Below are 27,271 nucleotides of genomic sequence, written 5' to 3' on the forward strand. Positions count from 1 at the left end.
TCGTAATTTTAGGAGATTACAGTGGAAGTGAATATGCATAGCAGCAGGTGAACGCTGTGCAGCAGCAGAGCAGACCGACTAAACTTTGTTGAACAGGTGAGCTGAATGATTATTGATAACGTTCCAAATGTCTGGAAGGTCATTTGTTTGATTTACGATTCATTAAAGTTTTATTTATTGATGGTTGGTTTGCAGGATCACTGCAGCCCGATGAAGCCATCGGGTGTCCCCGCAGCTGTCCGCTTGAATCCTTTCTTCCTCCACCAAAGACAAGATCTCTACGTCTGTGTGACGCTTCCGTCACACAAAAGGAGGAGCACTTTTTTTTGGCATTTTCAATGTTCTAAAGCTAATATAGAAGACAATTTTCATTCCTCTTTATTGTTTTATGCTGAAACAGGACATTTCATCTGCAGGAGGAGGCGTATGTAACACTGTTTACTTCCGCATTGGTGTTCGGATGACAGCTTCATGACGTAATCAGACAGATGAACTTCAGGATATGTGAATGAAAAGGAGAATAAAGGCTGCAGCGATCATCTGCACCCAAACGTGTCTCTGAGCTCCTTATTTTACATATGAAACTCCGCTTTACTGACACTGAACCCCGGAAAGATGGCTACATTGACAATAATCTGATTTTGAGTAGCCAAAAGGTTCAGAATCTCTTTGTTTTAAACCTATAATAATCCGGAAATGAAGCTTCACAAAAGGCTCCACATACTTAACCTTCAAGCTACGTTCCGATAAACGGACAACTTCGGTGTTTTTTCCTTAATCTACGACTTTTTTCTCGTAAATTTATGAGATAAAAAGTCGTAAATTTACGAGTTTTTAATCTCCTAAATTTACGATTTAAAATCTCATAATTTAACTTCTTTTTTTTTTTGAATTTTTTTTTTTTTTTTTTTTTTTTTTGGTGGCCCTAATACTCCGTCGTACAAATGTGTTCAGTTGTTTACTGTGTTCTGCTGAGTTATTTTGTCCTACTATGCTTAAGCCTCTGCACCATGAGTGAGAGGGAGGGGGAGGATGATGGGTTTATATAGCACCCCCACTGTCTAGTGTTGTTTTTTGTTTTGGCAATTTGGAGAATTGGTAAATAAATGCATTCATGGAATCTAAACTGTTTCTTTCTTTCTGTTGTTATACAAATGAGTATATCTTCCGGCTCAAACTTAGACATATGAGAGTTTAAGAATTATAATAATTTATTATGGAAAAAGATTTAATTGAATTGGAGTAATATGTATGGAAGCGATTGTGTAGCATAAATAAAAAGAAAAGTCAAAACCAGAAATGCTTTTTCATTTTCAAAATGAAGCTGCATTTTTTGACTCAAAATTAAAATGAAAAAACAATCCACCAAAATGCTTTTTCATTTCCTTCCTCAACACTGCTTATTCTGTCACTTAATTAAAATGATAATGAAAATAGTATTTGACATTTCATTTTCAAAATGTTCTCTGCTAAATGTCTAGCATAATTCATTTAGAAATGTCTAATTTGACATCTAAAATGGATTAATAGAAGTGCTTTTTAATTTTCAAAATGTAACTCAAATGACTCAAAATTAAAATGAAAAAGCAATATTTCAAAATGCTTTTTCATTTTATACTTAAAATCGCTTATTGTGTGTCATAACTAAAACGAAATTGCAAAGAGGGGATTGCATTTGCATTATTTTACATCCACCCCGCGCACCTTGTCTCAACATTCATTTAGAAAAAGCATTTCCACTCCGTGTGTCCGGCCGCTGAAGTTGGCTTGCGATTCTCAGCTTCTGATTCGCGAGGGCACTAAAGGAACATTCCACTGCATTTTTCGCATTAAGATCCAGGAATCCAGGTTTGAGCAGTCCAGGTCCAGCGGTTTGTGAACAGGACCCGGTTTTAGGTGATCTTAATGCGAAAAATGCAGCGGAATGCTTCAGTGCCCTCGCGAATCAGAAGATGTGAATCGCAAGTCAACTTCAACGTCATCTGACCGCAGGGATTTAAAAACATATGATCGAGCAGAGCAGGCCCTTAAATACAATCATAACTTTAATAAAAGCACATATGAAGATAGTCTCCGGCAGCTTCGCGCTGAGTGTGTGTTGGTCCAACCAGCAAACGTTTAGCATGGAGAAATCTGCTATCTGTTGATGGGGCTCCAGCTGTCATCGAACAGCAAGTTCAGCACCAAACTGCAAATAAATTTGTAAATATGTGGGAATTACATCAGCCTTTATTTTTGTTCTGGACACCACTGGAAACACAAATTCATATTATGGTTTCTCAGATTGCAGCAGCAGTTCCGCCTTCAGCGATCATCGGGAGCTTCGCGCTGAAGGCAGCTGGCGGTCCGAAGAAAAAAGCTTGTCCACGGTGCGTCCGAATGAAGACACCAAAAGGCGGACATGCTGCTATGTAGTCCTGAGAAGCCGTGGAAACTCATCAGAAGTTCACAACCAACTAAAAGCCGTCTTCTCTGCCGCTAACACAGTCTGCTCCTGGTGTGTCAGACACACGGAGAAAGCAGTGATGTCATCGCCCCGCCTCCCCTCTGCTAATGCTCACTGTTAATGAATTTTGCTACAGATTTTGCAGGGTGGATGTAAAATAATGCAAATGCAATCCCCTCTTCGCATTTTCATTTTAATTATGACACACAATAAGCGGTTTTAAGTATAAAATGAAACAGTATTTTGAAATATTGCTTTTTCATTTTAATTTTGAGTCATTTAATGCAGCTACATTTTGAAAATTAAAAAGCACTTCTATTAATCCATTTTAATTGTCAAATTAGACATTTCTAAATGAATTATGCTACACATTTACCAGGGACCTTTCTTAAAATGAAATGTCAAATACCATTTTCTTTATCATTTTAATTAAGTGACAGAAAAAGCCGTGTTAAAGTAGAAAAGGAAAAAGCATTTTTGAGTCATTTGATGCAGTTACAGTTTGAAAATGAAAAAGCATTTCTGGTTTTGACTATTCTTTTTATTTATGCTACACAATTGCTTCCATAAATATGACATTTAGTCCGATAAATATGTACATTTGAGTTGTATAAACACTAATTAAGTTTTATAGACGTAAGAAATTAGGTTGAATAAATTTAACTCAATCACTTGTTACCAATAGAAGTAATTTATTTAGGGTGGCAAAATTGGATGAATTATATATATATATATATATATGCGTCACAAGGAAAATGAAATGAGATAGAAACTCGTGCGTTTAATTTGTCTGTTCTTTTTCTCCAAGCAGAAACTCTCTTTTGATGATGCAGCCGTGTTACTTTTTTGATCGGCGTATAATCTTCATACGTCGTCATTAAAATCTCTGACTCCATCTCACTGAAGCATTGAGCTCTCTTTTTTTCTCCACGCGTTTCCATGGTGACTCCGTAAATCGGCGATCCATTGAGAATGTCTTCATGTACTTGACGTGCACGTGCATTAACCCAGGGTTACCAAGTCGAGCGTAATTATGCTAACTCATATCTGGTAAAAATACAACTTTTGATCTTCTTGTCAGGAGAAAATGTTTAAGTCATCGCCAGCTGACCCCAACATTTCTATGAAGCAGGACAAATCTTTGCAGCCCCACCAACATGCAATGACCACACTGTGAGTGTGTGTGTGTTTGGTTTGTGTGTCCTCCAGCTGAGGGGCTGCTATTTATATTGAGGGAGGAGGATGAGGAGAGTCCTTCCAGGCTGAAGGACTCAGAAGAGCAGTGCTAATGTGACCGATGAGACCAGCTTCTCGCCCTGGACAGGTCACCAAAGCCTCCATCCACCTGTGATCCACTTTCAAGATTTGAACCGACGCTCTTTTCGTCAATCGTCACAGGCGTGAAGTACACCTGTCAATCAAACTTCAACTTCAAGGTTCCACTGATGGAGATGAAAGGAACCAAAGCTGCTGCTATGGAGATGGTAGAGCAAGAAGGTGCTGGTTCAAATCCCAGAAAACCACATTTGGTGGAAAAATGGTGATCGACTGGCTGATGTACACAACAGTGCGATGGAAGTGACTTGATCTCCAAAGCAGAGATGCGCTGGTTCAATCCCCATCTCTGTTTTTGTTGTTGGTTTTTGCTGCTCCTGGACCATCTTCAGCTCAAAGGAACGAAGAACTGCAGCTCTGGTGTAGACAGATTAGCACAGTGGGAGTATTTCTGTCCTTGAAGCAGGAGAGCGCAGGTTCAAGTCCCAGTCAGGGACATGGAGGTGTTCAGTCACCTCACAATTCAAGCTGTGGCTAGGAGGAGTCAGGACGCCAGGAAAGGGGGCTTCATCTTTGGCCCCCCACCCCGAGGAAGGAGGACCAGGAGAAGAGGATCCCATAAGAAGATGTGCATTTAGATAGAATAAGAATGCAGCTTGGATGTGTGGAGGGTCAGAACACAGAAGGTACAGGTGGGGAGGGATGGTGCAGATTGACAGAGGAGCTAACAACAACAATGGTGATCTGGCAGTGTTGAGGTGCTAGGTAAGTCAAAACTTTTATTTATAGAGATTAACAACATTTTTGTTTTTGACCTCTACCAACTACCATCTATAGATTTGAGAAAGTATAAGAGTAGTTGCTCAAAGCTGCTTCTTAGCGGGATGTAAAAGAAAATCTATCCCCCCCAAATAAATAGTACACAGTCTAGCATGGTTTGGTTTCTATGGTTTCCTCCTATCAGTTCTAGTTTTCCAGGTACCAGTATCCCTCCTCCTAGGTGTCTCCACTGTCTGTGGCATGATCTCTAGTATTCAACCTTCATCTTATAACACAACAAAGCCATTGATCTCTTTTGGATCATCAACCATCTAAAGATGAAGCCATCCAACATCTCTGTCTCTTCTTCACCACAAGCATGAATCATGAACAACTAGCAGGACTTGAACCTGCACTCTCCAGCTTCAAGGAGAGAGACAATCCCACTGCGCTAATCCGTCTACACCAGAGCTGCGGTTCTTTGTTCCTTTGATCTTAAGGCGGCCACACGTTTCAAAAATCAACAATCAGGTCTAAAGACACACACGATGACATCACTTCCTCAGGACCCTTATATCTAACTGGGAATTGAACCAGCACTTTCTTGCTTGAAGCACAGAGACACTGGCACCACACTACTCTATCTGCATCTGAGCAGGGAGGTTCTGGTCCATGGAGGATCTCACGCCAAGTCAGCTTTTATAGAGACGGTTTGTTAACAAGTCGGGAATTGAACCAGTCACTCCCACTGCACTATTTAAAGCACCACACAGGTCCATCCTGTACCTCACGAAGGTGCAGCACCTTCAAGTTATGTCACTTCCTGTTTGCTGGTTTTGTCCTGGACAACACAGGAAGTGATGCGATCCAATCATTTTTAAAATCTTTCTCCTTTTAACAAATTCAAAGTGAAAAAACACACAACACTGCAACCACAACTCAAAATATAAATTAAAATTTCACAAAGGGGAAAAAAAGATTTTCATCACAATAAAAGCTGGATTTCAAATAGCCCAGTTTTCTCAGCTTTGAGGAGTTGATCAGGTTTCTTCAGTCACTAAGGATCTGTTCTGGTTTTAAGATTCTCTCAGTTCTCTGGATTTTGAGTCGCTTCTAGATGAAAGTCTTTTCTTTCAGATTTTAGATTCTCAAAAATGGAATAGTTCCAGATTGTGTCACATACTACAAAGCTGCAAGCACATATTTAAAGCTGCTGAGGTCTCTGGAGTTCCATGAATATCAAGGTGTAGGATCCTCCAGAGGCTTGCAGTTCTAGATAAACCTTCTACTTGGCCCTACTAAAGAACAGTCACAAGTAGAAACGGCTGCAGTGGGCCCAGACATAATGAAGACTCCTTTGCAAACAGTCTTGTTCACTGATGAATGCCGTGTAACCCTGGATGGTCCAGATGGATGGAGTAGTGGGGGATGGTAGATGGCCACCATGTCCCAACAAGGCTGAGTCGTCAGCAAAGAGGTGGAGGAGTCATGGTTTGGGCTGGAATCATGGAAAGAGAGCTGGTCGGCCCCATTGGGGGTCCCTGAAGGTGTGAAAATGACCTCTGAGAAGTAGGTGGAGTTTCTGATTGACCACGTTCTTCCATGGTACAAATATAAGAACCGTTTTTCCATAACAAAATCCTCTTCATGCATGACAATGCACCATCCCATGCTGGAAGGAAAACCTCTGCATCGTTGGCTGCTATGGACAGAAAAGGAGATAAATTGATGGTGTTGACCCCCATCCTCCCCTGACCTCTCTAGAGAGAGAGAGAGAGAGAGAAATATATATATATATGAGAGGGTGGAAGGTTGTTTACATTCAAACAGCAGCTCTGGGAGGCTATTCTGACATCAAAGAAATTCAATTCAATAGTCTTGTGTCATGATCGGACTACTAGGTAGACCCAGATGCTGGAACCCGGAAGAAACTCAGGAGGCGAGGTAGAATCAAGATGTTTAATGTTAGAGCCGGTCCAGGATCGAAGGGCCAGAGTCAGGGTCCGTGAGCAATCCAACGTAGTCTGAGCCGAGGACGGCGAAACCAACTTGAGACGGAGCGGACGTCGTGGATGATGGAACTGCTGGCGGCGAGATGGAGCACCGAGGACGGTGTAAACAGCCTGAGACGAGGTGGAGCGCCGAGGACGGCGGGACCAGCTTGGGGCGAGGGGAAACGCCGAGGACGGCGTAACAGGAACAGAGCAAGGAACCAGCGTGACCAGAGAGGAGATGACCTGAAGATGTGAGACAGGAGCAGTAAGTACAAAGCTTAAATTTACTAGAGCGAGAGTACTTAGCTTGAGACCAGGCATAGGCACCGGAGTGAGTATAACGGACTGGCGAAGTATGCTGGGATGGATCTCCTTAAGAAGGTCTGCCAGGTGATGAGGTGATGGGGAGGGGGAGGTAGCAGCCGGAGGCACCGTGACAGTCTTGTGTTTTCAGATATAACCTTGACATTTTTCTTTGATAATTACCTGCAGAAGCAACAATTTATTAAGACATTTAAAAAATATATATTACTTTTTTTTCCTTGTGGAAAATATTTTTATTGAAGAATTATTATTTAAGCAGTAAGAAGACTGTTTCTTTGTTTTTTGTTTTTTTATGTTAAAAGGCTGACAAAGTAAATCATTACTGATGTTAAAATTATTAATACTAAGTCAAATTAAAACTGCGAGCAATGTTGCAAGCAAATCCCTAGGAGGAGTTTAGATTTGTAGCTGGTACCAAATAAATTGCATTTTTGAGAAAAATTCAAAGTCATAGGTCAGCAAAACTTCAAATTCAACTGCCATATTGTACGGAAACAGGAAATTCTCCAATTTTCACATTTTATCCAGGAACGCAGCAGGACAGAATTCCCAACGACTCAAACAATACAATCAAAACAATCATTATCTCACATTTCTAAAACCAGTTTCTGTTGTCTTTTTAATATTTATTAGTTTTAATTAATTTAAGTATACCATTTAAACTTTTTTTAAACTATATTTGGCTTGTACAGAAAAATTAAGAATATATGATCAGAAGTTATAAAAAAGACTATTAGACAATACGTTTTTGAATTTATTACTTAATTACCATCTTAAAGTTTATTTTTTGTTATTTCACTTCATTGAATTTTGTTGGGTTGCTTATTTTCTTAAAAAATATTGCTAAACTGTTTATTGTTTGAAGAAAATGTTTGGATGTATATGTACATCCAATGTATACCACACTTGGTATACATTATTTTATTTTGAAAATTGACAACAGTTCTCCTCCGCCTGACTGCAGTTCGAATGGTTGTCCAGCTGGTGGCGGTACTGCTACTTTCATTGACTTGAATAATTGCAAGTGCAGACGAAGAAGAAGCTGTCTGATTCAACTATGAATTTACTGAAATTCGCGTAATGTTTATTAGACTTTAGAGTGTACTTAGTATATTTTGGTGTCTAGTCTTCTGCAGATAAAATGCCTGACTTTGGAATAGCAAATCCGGAGGTAAAATTCCGATTTTGTTTGAGGTGTAATGCTGAAATGTGTAACCTCGGAATAGGATTGGGGATCACTTCACTTCCTTTGCCACTAAAGAAATCAGCGTTCAGCTCAGTTTTGCGCATGCTTGGGCGGACAATAAGTGTCAGAACAGGACCTGGAATGTGTTTGTATTTATTCTGTACTGGTTCTGGACCATTTCATTTAGGTTGCTAGCTGTGTGCTAACCTTTAGCATCTTAGCGAGAGTTACCTGACGATGATCAGCTGATCTGACCGGAAACGGAAGCAGTAGGTTAAAAAAGTACGCAGATCACAGTCCAGACAATCGCGGACGACGCAGGATCACATCTGATCATTGAGAACCCCAAAATGAGCTACGCAGGCGCAGGAATGAGGATCGTATTTAGCCCGGGGCGCGTGCAGGTCGTTCAGGTCTGTCTCCGTTCACCTCCGTGTGAATCTTTAAAACAAACTTAGACCCTGTCTGGTTCGAACTGTTATTTTAAACAGAACTGAAAACTGACCCGTCCAGTAGTGGGCCATCAGACTCTCTGTCCGTCTGTTCTTAAATCTGCGGGGAAGAGGGCCCACCTCCATCTCCACCTGTTTGTTTACGTTTCGTTGTTGTGACGTCACATCCTCACAGCTCTGACTCTGTGGATAGAGCCTGTGCAGGACCAGTGGACATCATGGCTTTCCCCGTCTCCTTGCTCTAGCAGCAGATCAGATGTTTGTGGAAATCTTGTATCTTTTTATACGTTACTCCTTTGTCTCTGCTTGCTGGTTATCTAGGAGGAAGACCTGGTCCAGGGTCTGAAGGTTCTTGTTACCGGGGCAACGGGTCTTCTGGGTCGAGCTGTCTGCAAAGAGTTTCAGAGCAACGGCTGGAGTGTCATCGGAACAGGATACCGGAGGGCGCAGCCGCGCTTCCTGCGCTGTGACATGACTGACGAGGACGCTGTCAGAAGTCTGCTGCACGAGCACAAGGTACCTCTCATAATACTACACAGGAGTACTGAGCAGGAGGCAAAGTACTGCAGTAAACTCCAGAAAAACCCAGTGTTTACTGTAGGAGAAGAGAATACTACTGAGCATATACTGGGAGCGGATTTGGTCCGAGAAAGTATCTACCATTGGTGTATAGAGTACTATAGAGTGTGTACTGTAGGAGCCTGTAGGAAAATGCAGTGTGAAAGTTTGTGCGTTTAATATAGTTGTATAAAGTAGAGCTGGACAATTTGGCCAAAACAATAAAATCTCACATTTCATTCGTACTAAATTTGATTTTCTATTTTAACTTTAATCGATTTTTTTTTTCTGCCTTCTGTTACTTTTTTTAACAAAAGTGACAAATGATAGAATATTTTTAACAAAAACTATTTTATTTTAGAAATCTTTCGGAAAACAGGTCGAACACAAAGTGCAGCTAAACCCAAGCTGTAAAAATGTTTGTAGATCAATGCAGCCGATGTTTTGTGAGCTACCTGTGGGGTTCCCCAAGGGTCGATTGTAGGTCCTAAACTTTTTCATCTGTACATGTGGGGGATGTCATCAGAAGACAAGTTGTAGTCTTTCACAGCTTTGCTGATGACACTTAGTTTCACATCGCTGAGGCTGCTGATGACCTTGAACCTGTAAACATTCTTTTACATTTTATTTTAGACATATAGTTCTGGCTGGCAGAAAACGTCCTACAGGACAAAACTAAAGTTTTAATCATCAGGATTGATTTTAAGATTCTTTTTGTGGTTCTTTGTTTTAAATGTTTAAATGATCTTCTTACCCACTAAAGCATCAGTACCACAAAGCTTGTACTGTGGGAGTACAATGCACAACAGAATATGTACTTTCATAGTACAGAGTTCTTTGAGATCTACATAACATGTAGCATGGAAAACCAGAGGGATTTGTTAGAGATTTAGTTGAACGTTATGGGCTCAAACGGATGTGTTTTCATGTGTGTGTGTGTGTGTTTGCTTGTGTGTGTCAGCCTGACGTGATCGTGCACTGTGCTGCAGAGCGCCGTCCGGACGTCATGGAGCGACACACTGAAGCTGCAGTTCACCTGAACGTGCACGCCACAGGCACGGTTGCTAAAGAGGCAGGTCAGTCTGTGGTTTTTTTTTTGTTTGTTCAGACCTTTGATTGGACACTCTCATTTTTTTCTGCCTTTTGAAGTTAAATGTCTTCCAAATCGGATTCTTTTCACAAAACTTTTAGTTTCCATTATGCAACAGAATAAATGCTGATATTTGTTTTCTTGTTTCCATGACAACGGCATTCATGGGACTGCAGCTGTTTGTGGAGCGCTGTTCATCTACATCAGCACCGATTACGTGTTTGACGGCCGGAGTCCTCCGTACGGCGAAGACGACTGTCCAAATCCGGTGAACGTGTACGGGCGCAGCAAGCTGGAGGGGGAGAGGGAGTCGCTGAGGCACTGCCCAGGTACTGGGGGGCCGTTTTACCGTCTGCCTGCTATTGTCAGCTGTCCTTCCTAAACCCTCTGACCCAGTCTGCTGGTTCTGACCCAGTCCGCTGGTTCTGACCCGCTGTTCTTATTGAGAGAAACTGGAACTGATTCCCTGTTGTGTCGCGAAAGGCGCCGTGATCCTGCGTGTTCCCGTTTTGTTCGGCGAGGTGGAGTCGGTGGTGGAGAGCGCAGTGACGGCGCTGTGGCTGAAGGTGGAGGAGGCGGACGAGGACGGCTGCAGCGCGCTGGACCACTGCCTGCAGAGGTTCCCCACCGACGCTCGTGACGTCGCCGCTGTCTGCAGGAAGCTGGCCGAGAGAGGCAGACAGGTGAGGCAGCTTTCCCTGTCTCATCCTCCACATGTGTCACTCTTTCTATGTCTCACCCTCCGTCTATCTCACTCCCTGTCTCATTCCATGACCCCCTAAATCCATGACTGTCTCACATTCCACCTGTTCTATACGCTGCATGCCTCACTATCATCCTGTCTCACTCCCTATCTGTCTCACTCTGTACATGTCTCACTCTTTGAATGTATAATCACCTGTTTGTTTTACACTCTGCATGTCTGTCTCACTCTCTTTTCGTCTCACCTTCTGCCTGTCTCAATTTCACCCTTTTTTTCCATTCTTACCTTTTGCCTGGCCCGTCCATGACGATCTCACCGTCTGCCTGTCTGTCTGCAGGATCCATCCATTAGAGGAATCTTCCATTTCTCTGGGAAAGAGCAGATGACCAAGTATGAGATGGCCGTTGCCATGGCGCAGGCTTTCAACCTGCCGTCTAACCACCTCATACCTGTGAGTGTTGAGTCAGGCCCATGCGTGCTGCCTTAATACTTAATCAAATGTGACACAGCTTTTTCTGTGACCTTTGGCCCAAAAGTGCAGAGATGTCAGTAACATTTATCTGAACAGAGCTGGAACTGTGAAGTATTGAGTCCTGAAGCACCTCTGACCAAAACCAGCCTGAGAAGGAGATTCGGAACTGAAGCGTTCTCTTTATAGGAAGATCTGAGTTCACTCTGCAAGCAGACCAACATGAAAATAATTTCCTCCTTTGCCTCCTTAATGCGTTAAAGGCAGCAGCTTCATGTGTGTGGTTTTTTCTGCACAGCTGACAGAGCAGCCGGCGGCAGCTGCTCCTCGTCCAATCAACAGCCAGCTGAACTGCTCCCGCCTGGAGCTGCTCAACCTGAGCGTGGAGCCGCGGCCGTTCTCCACCGCCATTGCCGACTGCTTGTGGCCGTTCACCGCTGACAAACGCTGGAGGCAAACCGTCTTCCACTGAAGGTGAGACGCCTTTCTGTCTCTGAACATGCAAACTTTGTGTTTACATGTTTTTCTCTTGCAGGTTGAAGGCCATCAGGAGAAGAGGTGCCTGAGATCAGGGAACCAAATTGGACTGGAGTTCTAGAGTTCTATGTCTGCATAGATTCTGAATATTCAGACTCATTTGGGAGAATTTCTGCTGCTGGTCTATTAAAGTTCTTAATTAGAATGAATGTCCAGAAGCTCTGAAGCCCTGCAGACAGAATGACCACGAACTTGTGGTTTAAATTAATGTTGTGTTTCGTTCTTCTTTTAGGTCTAAGTTTAAGTTTGAATCAGATGATCATCTTCATCCCTTCACCTCCTCTGGGGAGGAGGACTTTTTGGAATGAACGTAAAGAACACAGCTGACTTGTTAAAAGATTTTAAGATTTCACAAATGTCCACTAGGGGGAGCCACAGCTGTTGTGTTGCAGTTTAGTTTGGCAAAGAGGTTGAAGTTAATTGTGTGTCTGTAGAAACTTTGTGGGAACTCCCAAATGCAGCACTTTAAAAAAAAAGACGTTTGTTTTGTTTGTGTTTAGCTTTTTTGTTTGTGCAGATCTGTGTGGCTTTAAGAAAAACAACCACTTTAACACAAATGGATCATAATGGCTGAATCAATAAAGCTTTGAAGCACTGAGTCCAGTTTGTGTCTGTAAATGTGTTCAGCCATCAAACAGCTGATCAGACCAGGGGGGGTTTCCAGAAGGCATGTTTAATCTACCCTGACTTTAAGCCTGAACTCTGGCTGAAATCCGCCTGAACTTGCTTACTCTGGGTATGTGGGTTCCAAAAGACCGGATATGAGTTATCAACTTGGTAACCCTGGGTTAATACACGTGCACAGCAAGTACATAAAGACATTCTGAATAGATCGCTGATTTCCGGAGTCACCATGGAAACGCGTGGAGAAAAAAAGAGAGCACTATACATTTGAGACAGTCTGAGATTTCAATGACGGCGTATGAAGATTATACATCCATCAAAAAAGTAATAGGGCTGCATCAACAAAAAGAGTTTCTCCATGGAGAAAAAGAACGGACAAAGTAAACGGACGAGTTTCTGATGTTATTTTAAATTTTCCTTGTGACGCATATATATATAACTTGTCCAATTTTGCCAACTTAAATGAATTACTTCTATTGGTAACAAGTAATTGAGTTAAATTTATTCAACCTAATTTTTTACGTTTGTAAAACTTGACCCTTGCGCTATCCTAGGCACTTTAACATTGGGAGTTGGGTCATCTAGACCCACTAGCTGAACCTTTTTTCTTCAATGATTTGTGAACCTCACTGGTGTCCATGGATTACATGAAATCTTTCCACCTTTATCCACCTTTGTCATGGTAGGGAGAACACGTCAATGTAAGGGTGGGGTCATAGGATAGCACAAGGGTTAAGTCTTTTACCATCTTAATTTATCGTACATCTTAAACTCTCATGTGTCTAAGTTTGAGCCAGAAGATATTCTCATTTTTGTAACAATAAAAGGAAAGAAGCAAATTTGACACACTGTATGCCATCATGTATCCTTTCTCCACCATTGTTATGAAGGTCAAGAACATTAGGCATGCTATATAAACTCATCATCCTCTCCCTCCCTCTCACTCATGGTGCAGACACTTAAGCATAGGACAAAATAACTCTGCCAAACACAGTAAAACAGCTAAACAACTAAACATATTTGGTCAAAAACTCACACTTAAACCCAAATCCGTCTAGACAGGCAAAGGGAATGGTATCCCACAATTCCTTGCACTGCCGATCTAACAGCAGCACCAAAGTTACACCTTCTAAATTGAATTAATTTGAATGAAAGTAAAATAAATTTCTGATAATTACGTGTTATTTTTAAGCTGACTTAACTAAAAATATTTGATTTATCTTAACTAAAGCAAATAATTACAGCGGGGAAAACAAGTATTGAACACGTCAACATTTCTCTCAAAAAACATATTTCTAATCAAGCTTTTGACATGAAATTTTCACCAGATGTCGGCATCAACCCAAGTAATGCACACATAGAAAGAAATCCAAACATTTATGTCCATAAATGAAGTTATGTGTAATAAAGTGAAATGGCACAGGGAATAAGTATTGAACACGCTAACTGAAATTTATTTAATACTTAGTGCAAAAACCTTTGTTGGTGATTACAGCCTCAAGACGCCTCCTGTATGGAGAAACCAGTCGAATACATTGCTAAGGTGTGATTTTGGCCCATTTATCCACACAAACTGCCTTCAAATCTTCTAGGTTCTTTTCTGTGAACGCGGATCTTCAGTTCTTTCCAAAGATTTTCAATTGGATTCAAGTCTGGTGATTGACTGGGCCATTCTAGCAGCTTTATTTTCTTTTTCTTCAACCAGTTGAGTTTTACCTTGGCTGTGTGCTTGGGATCGTTGTCTTGCTGAAAGATCCACCCTCTTTTCATCTTCAGCAGCCTGGCAGATGACAGCAGATTCTGATCAAGAATGTCTCCATACTTTTCTCCAGTCATTATTCCTTCAATGATATGAAGTCTACCAGTACCACATGCTGAAAAACAGCCCCACGCCATGATGCTCCCACCTCCAAACTTGACTGTTGGTATGGTATTTTGGGGGTGATGCGGTGCCATTTTTCCTCCAAACATGTTGTGTCTTATGACATCCGAAGAGTTCAATTTTGGTCTCATCTGACCAGAGTATCTTCTCCCAGAATGTCATGGGTTTATCCAAATGTTGTGTCGCAAACTCTAAACGAGCTTCAACATGCTTCTTCTTCAAAAATGGAGTCTTGAGGGTGTGCGTGCATGGAGGCCATGGTGGTTGAGTGCATTACTTATTGTTTTCTTTGAAACAACGGCACCTGCTGATTCCAGGTCTTTCTGAAGCTCTCCACGAATGGTCCTGGGCTGTTGAACCTTCTGATGATTGTTCTGACTCCTCTGTCTGAAATCTTGCGATGAGCACCTGGCCGTGGCAGGTTTATGGTAATGCCGTGTTCTTTCCACTTCCAGATGATGGCCCCAATGGTACTCACTGGAACTTTCAGAAGTTTAGAAATGCCCCTGTAACCAATGCCTTCAGTGTGTTTTGCAACAATAAGGTTGCGTAGGTCTTTGGACAGCTCTTTGCTTTTACCCATCATGCAATGCTTCTTGTCTAACACCTTGATGGTGAGAAACCTTTTTAAAAGGCATCAATCAGGACTATACCAGCTGATATTACTTTGCACTAATAGGGGGCAGATTAACCTTCCGAATACTGACAAACTCCAGCTGCTTTCTTGGCTTGCCAGACCTTTTTACCCCTCCTTTTCTTCATGTGTTCAATACTTATTCCCTGTGCCATTTCACTTTATTATACATAACTTCATTTATGGACATAAATGTTTGGATTTCTTTCTATGTGTGCATTACTTGGGTTGATGCCGACATATGGTGAAAATTTCGTGTCAATAGCTCGATTAGAAATGTGTTTTTTGAGAGAAATGTTGACGTGTTCAATACTTATTTTCCCCGCTGTAAGTTAGATGAATGTAAGAAAGTTGATCTGTAACCCTTGTGCTATCCTAGGCACTTTGACATTGGGAGTTGGGTCATCTAAACCCACTAGACAGTGCGCTAAGCCTTTTTTCTTCAGTGATTTGTGATGTTTACTGGTGTCCATGGATAACATGAAATCTTTCCACCTTTGTCATGGTAGGGAGAACATGTCAAAGTAAGGGTGGTGTCATCTAAGATAGCACAAGGGTTAAACATCCATACATGGTCTTATCACCCTATCATAGTGGAAAAAAGTATTATCTGATCTTCTTTATCCACTAAATCATCTTCAAATGGACACGTCATGCTCCTTCACCTCTATGAAAACAAACTAACCTTCAATTAAACCTGCTCCAGACCAAGTTATGTTCAGAGCATGAGTTGCTATGGCAACTTGATATACCCTAAAACATACCTCCATTTTTGGCACCGTAAGCAGAAATTATCCGCTTCCTTACCCTCAAATTTACCGTGGTAACTAGCACAACCTGCTTTCCTGAATACCCCACAGATTTAATGTCCTGCTTCAAAACAAAACTCCGCCCACCTAAAGCCGTGAAGTCAGGAGGAGTGGGATGGGTTCAACAAGCTTGTCTGATCATACAACCATGAGGCTGGTTTAGCTCATGGAACAGAAGTCTATGGTTGTGTCTGAATTCCTTCATTATTCAGTGCACTGTATCCGGCATTTGCCTTTTTTCTCAGGGTGTCCAAATCTACAATTCTAAAAAGCAATGCTCTAGAAATTTCCCAGAATGTCATGAAAACACTAGTGTGCATTGATGTTCACTGGATTGACCACTCTAATAGGTCCACCTTGCTAGTACCAGGTTGGACCCCCTTTTACCTTCAGAACTCCCTTAATCCTTGGTGGCATCGATTCAACAACATACTGGCAACTTTCCTCAGTGAGTTTGGTCCATATTGACATGACAGCATCACACAGTTGCTGCAGATTTGTTGCTGAGCATCCATGATGCCAATCTCCTGTTCCACCACATACCAAAGGTGATCTATTGGGTTGAGATCTGGTCACTGTGGAGACCATTTGAGTCCAGTGAACTCATTGTCATGTTGAAGAAACCAGTCTGAGATGATTCCAGAGTTATGAGATGGAGCTTTATCCTGCTGGAAGTAGCCATCAGAAGATGGTACACTGTGGTCAGAAAGGAGTGAACATGGTCAGCAACAAAACTCAGGCTGTGGCACTGGAAAGTGTACTAAGGGGTTCAAAGAGTGCCAAATCATTTCCCCCCCACACCATTATACCACCACCACCAGTCTGAACCGTTGATACAAGTCAGGATGGATCCATGCTCTCATGTTGTTGAAGCCAAATTCTGACCCTACCATCTGCATATGGCATCAGAAATGGAGACTCCTCAGACCAGAAAACGTTGTTTTCCATCTTCTATTGTCCAGTTTTGGTGAGTCTGTGAATTGTAGCCTCAGTTTCCTGTTCTTAGCTCAACAGCAGTGGTATCCGGTGTGGTCTTTTCCTGCTGTAGTCCATCTGCCTAAAGGTTGGACGTGTTGTGCATTCAAAGATGCTCTTCTGCAGCCCTCTGTTGTAACCACTGGTTCTTTGAGTTCCTGATCAGCTGGAACCAGTCTGGCCATTCTCCTCTGGCATCAACAAGGCATTTTCTCTTTTTCTGACCATTCTCTATGAACCCTAGAGATGGTTGTGGGTGAAAATCCCAGTAGATCAGTGGTTTGAACAACAGCAGATTATTCTGACCATGTCTATATGCCTAAATGAGTTGCTGCCCTGTGATTGGCTGGGAATAGGTGCAGGTGTGCCCAACAAAGTGGGCAGTGAGTGTAAACCACAATGCATGTATCTATCTTTGTATAAGACATCTAAGTTTTCATCTTCAGAACAGTGGATTCATCAATAGCTTTTGTGAAAGGTTCGTATTTATTATGGTTTTCATTCATTTTCATTCATTCATTCATTCATTCATTCATTCATTCATTCATTCATTCATTTCATCTTTGCCATTTTATCCCTTTCGGGGTCACAGGGCTGCTGGAGCCTATCCCGACCACTTGTGGGCGAAGGCAGGGGACACCATGGACAGTTCGCCAGTATGTCGCAGGGCCACAATCACACACCCATTCACTCTCATATATTCACACCTATGGACAATTTAGAGAAACCAATTCACTTATGAAGCATGTCTTTGGACAGTGGGAGGAAGCCGGAGACCCCGGAGAAAACCCACGCAGACACGGGTAGAACATGCAAACTCCACACAGAAAGGTCCCCCATTGATGTTCTGTTTCAGGTAGGTAGGTTTTTATTTTGGGAAATTGTAGACGTCGTATTTGCCATTTAAAAGAGAAAGTAAAAGCAGTGAGCATGGTGTCCGAATAGCTCTTAAACCTTAGAGCTCTAGACAGACCAGCACTATATTATTTTGTAGTAGTTAGGAAGCAGGTTGGGAATTCTGAATAAGCCTCTATGAACTTGTTTAATTCTGAAAACTGGATCCACAGATTTTTTTCTCACATTTGCCAGAAAAAAACCTCTGGAGAGGATCTTTTAGTAAACGTTCTTGCATGATAGATGCACAGAACGTTTTTCAGAGACGTTAGTTTCACTTTGAGTTGGAGTCTGGACCTGAATGATCAGGTATTGGATTCTTTGGATGAACAGACTTTCACCTCAGTCCTATAATATATTTATCTGTTCATTTTGATCTTTTCTCCTTTTTCATTTTTCATTGTTTTCCCTTTTCTTCCAGTCTGTTAGTTTGTGTTTGTACTCTGTGGGTTTCTTTGGATCCCCCCCCTCCTCATAATGCTGAAGAAGTTTCTTAACACCTCAAGCATTGTTGGTTAATGATCCTGAAGCTCCTGGACATGCCGGCTATCCTGGACTCCATCTTGAAGGAGGAGCTTCCGTCCTGTGAGATAAGGTCGATCTTTTGGAGTAGCTCCCCGACCTGCCTCCTGTCTCCCATCTTCTTGTTGTTGAACACGTGGAACTGGCCGCTGCTGCTCCTCAGCACTTCCTGCAGGTTGGTGTCCTCTTTGATGAGCTGGCTTATGTCGGTGTCTTCCAGCCGGTCTCCGTAGGTGAACAGCACCATGGTGCGCTCGCAGACTTTGGCGCCCAGCATTTTCCTCAGCACCTCCATGCTCGCCTGCTCCTGCATGGTGAACCTACCCAGCTGCAGGGTGAGCAGGAAGACGTGGGGACCTGGACTGCTCATCTGCACAGCGTTTCGAAGAGCTGCTTTCACCTGCCTCGCAGACAGCTGGGTGCTGAAGAGCCCGGGCGTGTCCACCACAGTGACCCGGCGGCCAAAAACCACGCCTTCAGCCTTCCTGAGCCTCAAGGTAAGAGAGCTGAGCTGACACTCAAACTCCTTCTTCTCCAGGATGGTGTTTCCAGATGAGCTCTTCCCCACCTTCTCTTGACCCACCAGCACCACCCTCAGGTCTGAGCCTGTAAATGACACAGGTTGTGAGTGGAGCGTTGGAGACCATCAATCTGCACAGTTTTTGATTTCTGTGTTTGCAGAAATAAAGTCACAGTGAAACGCGGGCTTTGAGGAAGACTTTATTTGGAAAAAGCAAGCAAAGAATAGAGCTAATAGATGGAGACAGACACGAAGAAATAATGACGAAGAAAAGCCTGATCAGTAGAACATTGGTGAAACCCACAGAGAAAGGCCCCGCCCCCCTGAAGTCTCCTCACACATTCATGAGGAAGAAGATCAGTGAAGATCTGTGAGGAGTTATTGCAGGGTCATCCAGCAGATTCACACAGACAGGTGGCGCCCATCGTCACTGAATAGTGCAGTCTTTTTTCTTCGTTGCCACAGAAATGGCCCCAAACACGGCCCCGAAAGCTGCTCCCACTGCAGACCCCAGCGGACCCCCCAGGAAACCAGCCAACCGCTCCGATGGCAGTGCCTTGCCGCATGGCCTTGGTGAAGGAGTTGCCCTTCTCTGCCATTTTTCTGGCTTCTTTGTCGCTCATACCTGGGTTTTCCTTCAGAAGCCGCTCCTTTTCCTCCATGATGGACTTCTCTACATCTTGGAACATTTCGTTGCTGAAGTACTTTCCTTCGTTTCTTTGAACCATGGTGTTGATCTTCTTCACCAGCTCTTCAACTTGTTGGTCGTCCTTTTTCTTGTTGTTGAACACATGATAGCCTCCATGACACTGACTGATGAACTGATTGAGCAATGGGTTTGCTTTGAAGATCTCTTCAATTGTGGTTCCCTCGTCCTCTAAGTCATCTCCGTGTGTGAACAGAGCCATGGTGAAGCGCGCTGCTTGTTCTCCAAACATGGTCTGGATTATCTTCACAGTTTCTTGTTCCTCTCTGGTGAATCTGCCCGGCTGCAGCACCACCAGGAAGACGTGGGGACCTGGGGAGGCAAGACACATGCAGTTGGCGATCTCTCTCTCCACGAACTCCTCGGTTCTGCTGGTGTCGAACAGGCCCGGAGTGTCCACCACAGCCAGGGTCTGGCCTCCGCACTCTGTGGTTTCCTTCTGACACTCGCTGGTCAGCGAGGACGCGGACAGCTTAGACCAAAAGAGCTTCTTCTTTAAAAGAGTGTTTCCTGCTGCACTCTTCCCTACTCCAGTTTTTCCAACCAGCACAATCCTGAGGTGGGACTCCTCCGCCTCTGTTGGAGAATGTCACAGATGTAATTGTTGTTCACAGACTGCACAGCTCTGCTCCAAAACTCTAAATGTATCAAATCAGCTGGGTAAATCATGGGAGCAGAAGGGTCACCAACTTGTTTGAAAACTAACTTTGGTCAAACCGGAACAGTTTAACTCTTAGACATGATGCTGCCGACCACTAAAACCTGAAACTGTCTTTCTAGACTTTGCAGGTATGAGAATCATGTCATGCATGAGGAATGAATGCAATGATGTGGTGGAGAGCAGAGCTGATGACTCAGCATTCAGTAAACAGTGGTTTTTCTGCAGGCAGAAATGCTTTAACATCACGTTAACATCACATGTGAGAGTGAGATTTCTTTTTATGTTTAGCAGGTTCACCATGGACCTGCTGAAATGCAGAAATGTCACCTTTTCAGACCCCCAGCAGCTGTTTGTTCCATAAGACGTTTGTCAAACACTCACAGGATGGTCTGAATGCTGGAGTGCTTTGACCTTCCAGGTCTTCAGTGTAAAAATGTTCTGGATGTCAGCAGTAAAGACTTAGTCAAAACTGCCATTAACCCTTGTGCTATCCTAGGCACTTTAACATTGGGAGTGGGGTCATCTAGACCCACTAGACAGTGTGCTGAACCTTTTTTCTTCAGTGATTCTTGATCTTCAGTGGTGTCCATGGATTACATGAAATCTTTCCACCTTTATCCACCTTTGTCATGGTAGGGAGAACACGTCAAAGTAAGGGTGGAGTCATCAAAGATGGCACAAGGGTTAAGGGTGGGTATGAGCTGTCTGTGGGCGAAAAAAGGGCCAAACCTGTACGGGACGTGCAGATGAACCACAGGATAAAGCAAAGAGAGCGAGTCTGTAGAGCAGGGGTCTCAAACTCAATTTACCTTGGGGCCACTGAAGGCAGAGTCTGGCTGAGAATGCTTATGGACATTTATGCGTTCAGTAAGGAGACAATACTCGCACCTTAATAACAACTAGAGCACAAGTGTCAAACTCAGGCCCATTATAATCGGCCCAGGAGATCATATCAAATGTGCATTAGAGCTGGCCCGCGGTATATACTGTACCACTAATACTACAAATCCCACCATGCTTTGCTAGTATGTTGACGCACAGTCAAAATCGGCAAGCGCTCCTTTTACTGTTGACAGTCACCGACAGCCACGCTCCGGTCACATCTGACAAATTAATATCACCCTCCACAAAAATGGCCAAAGGAAAAATGGACAACAGGAGCTTTGAAAACAGATGGGAGGAAGATGATCTGTTCACAAATATAAAGAACAGACCTGTTTGTCTCGTGTGCGGAGGTGACGTGGCTGTAAGGAAAGAATACGACATAAGAAGACACTGTATGAAAAGGTTAAACATTGCATATCAGTTGCAGTTAATATTTAACTAAATATTGAGTTTTTGACACCCCTGGACTAGAGTGTGATGTAAATTTGCTGTGCAACAGCATCACCTGTGCGTCATAAGTACGAGCAACTTCCAATATCCTCACAAATATCGAGGATATCACCACACACATGACAATGGTATGTTCCATTTTCACAACGTCCCTTGATGTGGGTGTATTGTGTTTCCGGGAGGAATGTGTTCTTCTGTCATGAAGCCAAGTTTCAGTGTGAGGGGAATTTCTTGAACATATCTCTGAAACATGCAGAAAAATTAAAATGCTCTATCTGTGCTTCAGTTTGTGGAGGGTAGAAAACATTAAAGATGAAAACACATTCAAGCCTAAAATAAACGAATTCCAGTGCAGTAAAATAGCAGTACACATAATGTGAAGCCTTCAGGCTGAACAACAATAAGAAAAAAAATGAACAAAAAGAAGAAAATCATAATAAGAAAACATATTATATCTATTGAAAGGCTGCTAGATCAAAATTGTTTTTAAAATAAAGCCCCACGCTTATACCCGAAAGTCCTGATCACATAAAAATAAGATGAAAGTGTTGAGCAGCTGATCCTGTAATGTCGTTTTAAAACTGTTGCAAAGAGCAGGGAGATGCAAAATGCAACAAATAGAAAATAAAAATCTGCAATTCTAACCTGAAACTACAGAGAAAGGCTGTGAATACTTACGGGCCATGTCTCCTGCTGAGCTTCTCTGTGAAGAGTGACAGAGCCTTTTATGAAGCCTTCCCATTCACGACAGCTTCAGATTCCTCAGATATTATCACAGCCATTCCAAACACTTCAGAGGACGTTCCATTCTGGAAAAACCCAATTAAAAAACACACAAATAAACAAACCATAGAGAACAACCTGATTCTCAAGAACTTTCTTTTCCCCCCACTCTGCCTTGACCTCACAGGACACCAGGGGTCTTCTGAGCCCCCTTTTGCCATTTTCTCCATGTCTGATGTCAGAACGTTCAATTATCTTTTCAGAAATTTTTTCCTCTCTGGAAGGAAAAAAACAAACAGACAGTGCAATGAAGTTCTTATTGAATGTCTGCACAGGCACTTAACCCTTGTGCTATCCAAGGCCCTTTGACACTGGGAGTGGGTCATCTAGACCCACCAGACAGTGCGCTGAACCTTTTTTCTTCAGTGATTTGTGATCTTCACTGGTGTCCATGGATTACATGAAATCTTTCCACCTTAGTCAGGGTAGGAATAAAATATCAGGGGTCATCTCGACCCCATAGGATAGCACAAGGGTTACATCCTGTCTGTGGATGCTACATTTTGTTGTTGGGAAAGGGCAACGGGCTGAATGTGGAGCAGGTCAGCACTCTCACCTCACAGTGAGAAGACCCTGGTTCAAATCCTAGCCGAGAAATTCATCAACTTAGGCATTGATTCCATCGAGGTCAAAAAGCACAACACTTTGATTTTTTTGATTATTTTTATTTCAAGTAGTAATTGTAACAAAGTCTGATAGATTTATCAAACTCCTTACAGAAATGATGAAATGTATTGATAAAAAACAAAGACACAGTTAAGTCACATTTTCTTAATTAAATACAGTGATCATTAACTAAAGTCATGTAGAACTTGATTTATTGCTTGAAAGGAGTGAGAAGAAGTGAGTTAATATAATTCCACCCCCACTGAGTAATTTTTTTATAGTTTTACTAAGTTTTTGTAATCTGGTTCTGATCAGATAGATTCTTTTCAAGTAACAAAATGCAGTTCTAATTAATGATGGATTATCTTCAGAAAACATTCATTCATGATTTCAGTAAACAGTAACGACATGCAATAATCATTGATTACTATTAGAAAACATTATCACATTAAACCAGAAATTATTGCTAACATTGCAGATCAACTAAAGACAATCAATAACTTATTGATTGTAATTAAAACATTTCAGTAATCATTATTGCATATTACACAATCTAAAACTCATTGGTTGTAATTAAAAAAGCTTTGATTATTTCACCAAAATCAAGTTCCCACATGGATTTGGAATTATTCAAACACATGTTGATCCGTTTCATTGCAGACTTTTTTCATGAGGCCTGAGAAAAAATCCCATAAAGCAACTGAAACTGTTCCACCTTAATGTAGACGTCCTACCTGCATAGTAAATGATCAGACAAATCCCAGAGACTATTGATAAATGTAACAGTATTGAGCTGAAAATGTTGCACAAAATGTTAAATTGTCTTGCATTAAATGTTCAAAAAAAGTCAAAAACTTGTTCTGACAAGAAGATTTATGATTTCATGTTCTCCCGGGGCCCTCAGGCCCCCTCCCACCGTTCAAAAACATCATAGGTTCATTGATTATTCTAAAGTGCCCCTAGGTGTGTATGCGAGGGTGTGTGATAGTGATTGTGTGGCCTGCAACAGACGGGCGACCAGGACAGATGTACTCCGCCTTCTCCCAACTGTAGCTGGGACAGGCTCCAGCAGCCCCATGATAAAGAGAAACAGCAGGGACCATAGTTGATATTTAATTGATCCGATTCAGTGACCTACAATGGATCCAGAACATCTTTATCCAAAACGTCATCCAGTGTGACTCAGAGAGAAATACCTGCAGACTGAACAGAGAAGTTTTCCACATTCCTTGTGTTTCTTCAAAATAATCAAGTGTAAATGAAATATGTGTCCAAACAAACAAGTAAACAAGAATGAAAGTCGTTGGGGGTTCCGGCTGCCGCTGCTGCTGCGGCGGGGGTCTTGGTGTGGGGATGGCTGGGCACTCTCCTTCCTTCTTTTCACATTCCACCGTTGTGAAAAACACAAACACTCACCTGAGCACAGGTGTTAGCTCACCTTTGCACTAACAGTTTGCATGATTGAATGACTGAAATATTTCACACTAGTTGGTTTAAAGGCATAAGTATGCGTGTGTGAACACTATCTGTTTGGTGTACATGTTGACATGTGGACATTTTTTTCAGCCAGCAGGTGTGTTGATAACATTTGAGTGTGTGTGTGGACAGGCCCCGCCCTTTTTGTACTACATTTGAACCGTACCGTAATGATAAACAACCAGTAAACTTGTTTCTTTATGCTGCTTCATGGTCTTACCCCCCCCTCTCACTCTCACCCCCTCTCTCTAACATCCCTCTCTCTTCTTCCCTTCTTTCCTTTTCCATGTGGTCCAACACCAAAGATTTTCAAACATGATTGAAATTAATAAAGTTTGGCCTCAATTACAAAAGGGGTTTATTCAGACATACCTTTGGTTTGTCTGTAGATTAATAACCCCTCTTGTTAAAGTAAAATATGTCCAACACAAGAGGCCCTCAGCTCTCATCTGCCTGCCCAGCTGTTGGACAGGACAAGTAAAGAAGAAAAAAAAAAAAAAAGAATGAAAGTCAAATTCTTTCACATTTTAGTTTCCTAAAGTTCAGTCCACTGTTGTGTTTCCACATCCAAAGAATCCAAAGGGAACATTCTAGCACACTGTACGGTCACATGACTTTCTAAATTCAAAGTCTTTCAACATATTGGACTGGAATGATGGACTGATCAGTTGTTGATGACATCACATGTGTTGTCTGCTGTGATGCACTACTATAACGTAAAATCAACCTACCATGTCTCAATCCAAATGATGTTTTCCGTTATCGATTATAATCAATTTGTTTCATTTTGAAACCATTTTAAATGGTCGATTTGCTAAACAACTTGCCTCAGACGGATCGATCTGGTTGGATAGTAGAAAAATAAATCGATTCAATGGATAAGTCGATAAATCACCACAACCCTATCTTATTACAATTTAATGTAGAGGACCAACACAAAGTAACATACAAATGTGAAAGTAGAAAGAAACTTACAAATGATTTTTTCCTTTGCCTCTACATCTGGAACTTTATTTGGTTCCTGTATAGCCTAATATGACTCTGTGTACTCTGTGCATCCATAGAGCTCCTTGAAGACGGCTCTAACTTTGACCGGATCCTCTCACTTACAGCATGGGTGGAACTAAAGTTGATCAAATAGAAAAATTGCTTGGGCAGACATGCCTGCACTTCTTCAAGCCACTCTGTCAGGCTTATGCCAGTTCTCCCGTAACCCTTGTGCTATCCTAGGCACTTTAACATTGGGAGTTGGGTCATCTAGACCCACTAGACAGTGCTCTGAAACTTTTTTCTCCAATGATTTTTGATCTTCACTGGTGTCCATGGATTACATGAAATCTTTCCACCTTTATCCACCTTTATCATGGGAGGGAGAACACGTCAATGTAAGGGCAGGTTTATATAGGACAGCACAAAGGTTAATCATGGGGCATTTTCTGTCTTTAGAACATATACAACTTTTCCACGACTGAGAAAGAAGTGGGGGTCATTATAACACCCCCCCCAGGTAATCAGGGGGATAAACTGCAGCTGTGCAGCATCACCCTACTACATTGCTGTAACCCTCACCTCATCTCCACCATCTCCTGCTACCTCTGACCTTAACCCTTCCATTACCCTTACCAATAAACATGCCCCTTTGCAAGCAAACGGAATAATCACAATTGATGACATGACATGCATCTGGATATTTGAAGATGATTTATTCATGTCAGCTCATTAATTATTTGCATCTGTGGTGATTGCATTAACGGGAAAGGCTATGATGATGTGTTGATGTCAAAAAGTCATTTTTACTGCATCAAGCAGTCAACAAACAGATCCACAAAATAACAAATTGCCAAAGCGAAAAAGCATCAGAGCTGTGTGGTGGAAGGAGTCCGACCAAGCTGGCTGGCTTGTGGGACTCCTGAGGCAGTAGACAGACACTGGAAGTCTGAGCAAGCTGTGGCCCGGGCTGTTGTGGAGGCAAAAACCCGGTTCTGGGAGGACTTTAGTGAGGCCATGGAGGAGGACTTTTGGTTGGCCTCAAAGAGATTCTGGAAAACTGGAGCCTCAGGAGGGGGAAGCAGTTTTCTGCAGCAGGGTTCTGGAGGCTTCGTGGGAGTTCCCTCATCCAGCCCAAACATGTATGTGTTTTGTGGATTTGGACAAGGCGTTTACTGCATCCCCTGTGGAGGGTGCTCTATGAATATGGGGTCCGGTCTCAGGAGCTTGGTTCACATAGCCGGCAGGAAGTCAGACTTGCTCCTGGTGCATGTTGGACTCCGGCAGGGCTGCCTTTTATCACCGATTCTGCGCAGCCAGGGGCCGGAAGGGGTCTGGTCTTTGCAGATGATGATGTCCTGTTGGCTTCATCGAGCAGGGACCTTCAAGGTTGATTGGGGCGGTTTGAGGCGGGGTGTGAAGCGGCTGGGATGAGGGTCAGCACCGCTAAATCTGAGGCCATGGTTCTCGACCAGAGAAAGGTAGTTTGGCATCTCTCGGTGGGTGGAGTGTTCCTGCCCCAGGAGGAGGAGTTCAAATAACTTGTGGTGTTGTTCACGAGTGAGGGGAAGACTGGAGCATGAGATTCACAGGCGGATTGGCGCAGCTTCCACCATTATGTAGTCACTATCGGTCCGTTGTGGTGAAAAGAGAGCTGATCCAGAAAGCAAAGCTCTCCATTTACCGGTTGAGCTTCATTCCAGTCCACCTTCATTCTGGGTCATGACGAAAAGAACGAGGTCCCAAATACCAGCGGCTGAAATGAGCTTCCTCTGTAGAGTGGCTGGGCGCTCCCTTAGAGGTAGGGTGAGAAGCTCGGAGTGGAAACACTGTTCCACATCGAAAGGAGCCAGTTGAGGCTACACAGTTGACTGTGTAGCCAGCTGACTACACATCTGTGACAGTGATGTAAACGAATGCCACTCATGAACTGTTGAGCTGCCAAGTTCGGGCATCTGGTCCGGATGCCTCCTGGACGCTTCCTTGAGGGAGGTGTTCCAGACATGTCCCACTGGGTGGAGGCCCTGGACACTTCGGAAAGGCTCCGTCTCCACCTGGGCTGGG

At 42.7% G+C, this 27,271-nt stretch overlaps 3 protein-coding genes and 1 long non-coding RNA gene across 5 annotated transcripts; 1 reads left to right on the plus strand and 3 right to left on the minus strand.

Moving 5' to 3' along the window:
* Positions 1–6,425: 6,425 nt before the first annotated feature.
* LOC110016414 lies at positions 6,426–8,600 on the minus strand. Its single transcript, XR_002291717.2, has 3 exons — positions 8,490–8,600; positions 6,802–6,960; positions 6,426–6,717 (listed from the first exon to the last, which is right to left on the minus strand). It is a non-coding gene; the product is annotated as an uncharacterized LOC110016414 (long non-coding RNA).
* Positions 7,802–12,396, plus strand: mat2b (methionine adenosyltransferase 2B). Of its 2 annotated transcripts, none has more exons than XM_004076667.4 (8): positions 7,802–7,969; positions 8,758–8,952; positions 9,956–10,070; positions 10,261–10,413; positions 10,568–10,767; positions 11,125–11,238; positions 11,555–11,730; positions 11,792–12,259. In XM_004076667.4, the coding sequence occupies exons 1-7, from the start codon at positions 7,940–7,942 to the stop codon at positions 11,726–11,728; spliced, it is 981 nt and encodes a 326-aa protein (XP_004076715.1). In that variant the 5' UTR covers positions 7,802–7,939; the 3' UTR covers positions 11,729–11,730; positions 11,792–12,259. The 2 variants fall into 2 exon arrangements, with proteins under 2 accessions (XP_004076715.1, XP_011482151.1); XM_011483849.3 differs by lacking the exon at positions 7,802–7,969 and adding an exon at positions 8,221–8,397 and having other exon boundaries at positions 11,792–12,396.
* A 5,359-nt stretch (positions 12,397–17,755) lies between these two features.
* On the minus strand, positions 17,756–18,758 carry LOC111948686 (GTPase IMAP family member 2-like; the record flags this gene model as incomplete). The annotated part of the gene is made up of 1 exon (XM_023962796.1): positions 17,756–18,758. A coding segment is annotated over one exon (654 nt), but the record flags the coding sequence as incomplete, so codon positions are not given.
* LOC111948687 (GTPase IMAP family member 4-like) lies at positions 18,681–22,040 on the minus strand. The gene is given in 3 exon segments (XM_023962797.1): positions 18,681–19,188; positions 19,190–19,935; positions 22,034–22,040. Coding segments are annotated over 3 exon segments (861 nt in total). The 3' UTR covers positions 18,681–19,080.
* Positions 22,041–27,271: the final 5,231 nt, after the last annotated feature.

This window comes from Oryzias latipes, chromosome 14 (genome assembly GCF_002234675.1).
Source record: "Oryzias latipes chromosome 14, ASM223467v1".
NCBI classification, from domain to species: Eukaryota; Metazoa; Chordata; class Actinopteri; order Beloniformes; family Adrianichthyidae; genus Oryzias; species Oryzias latipes.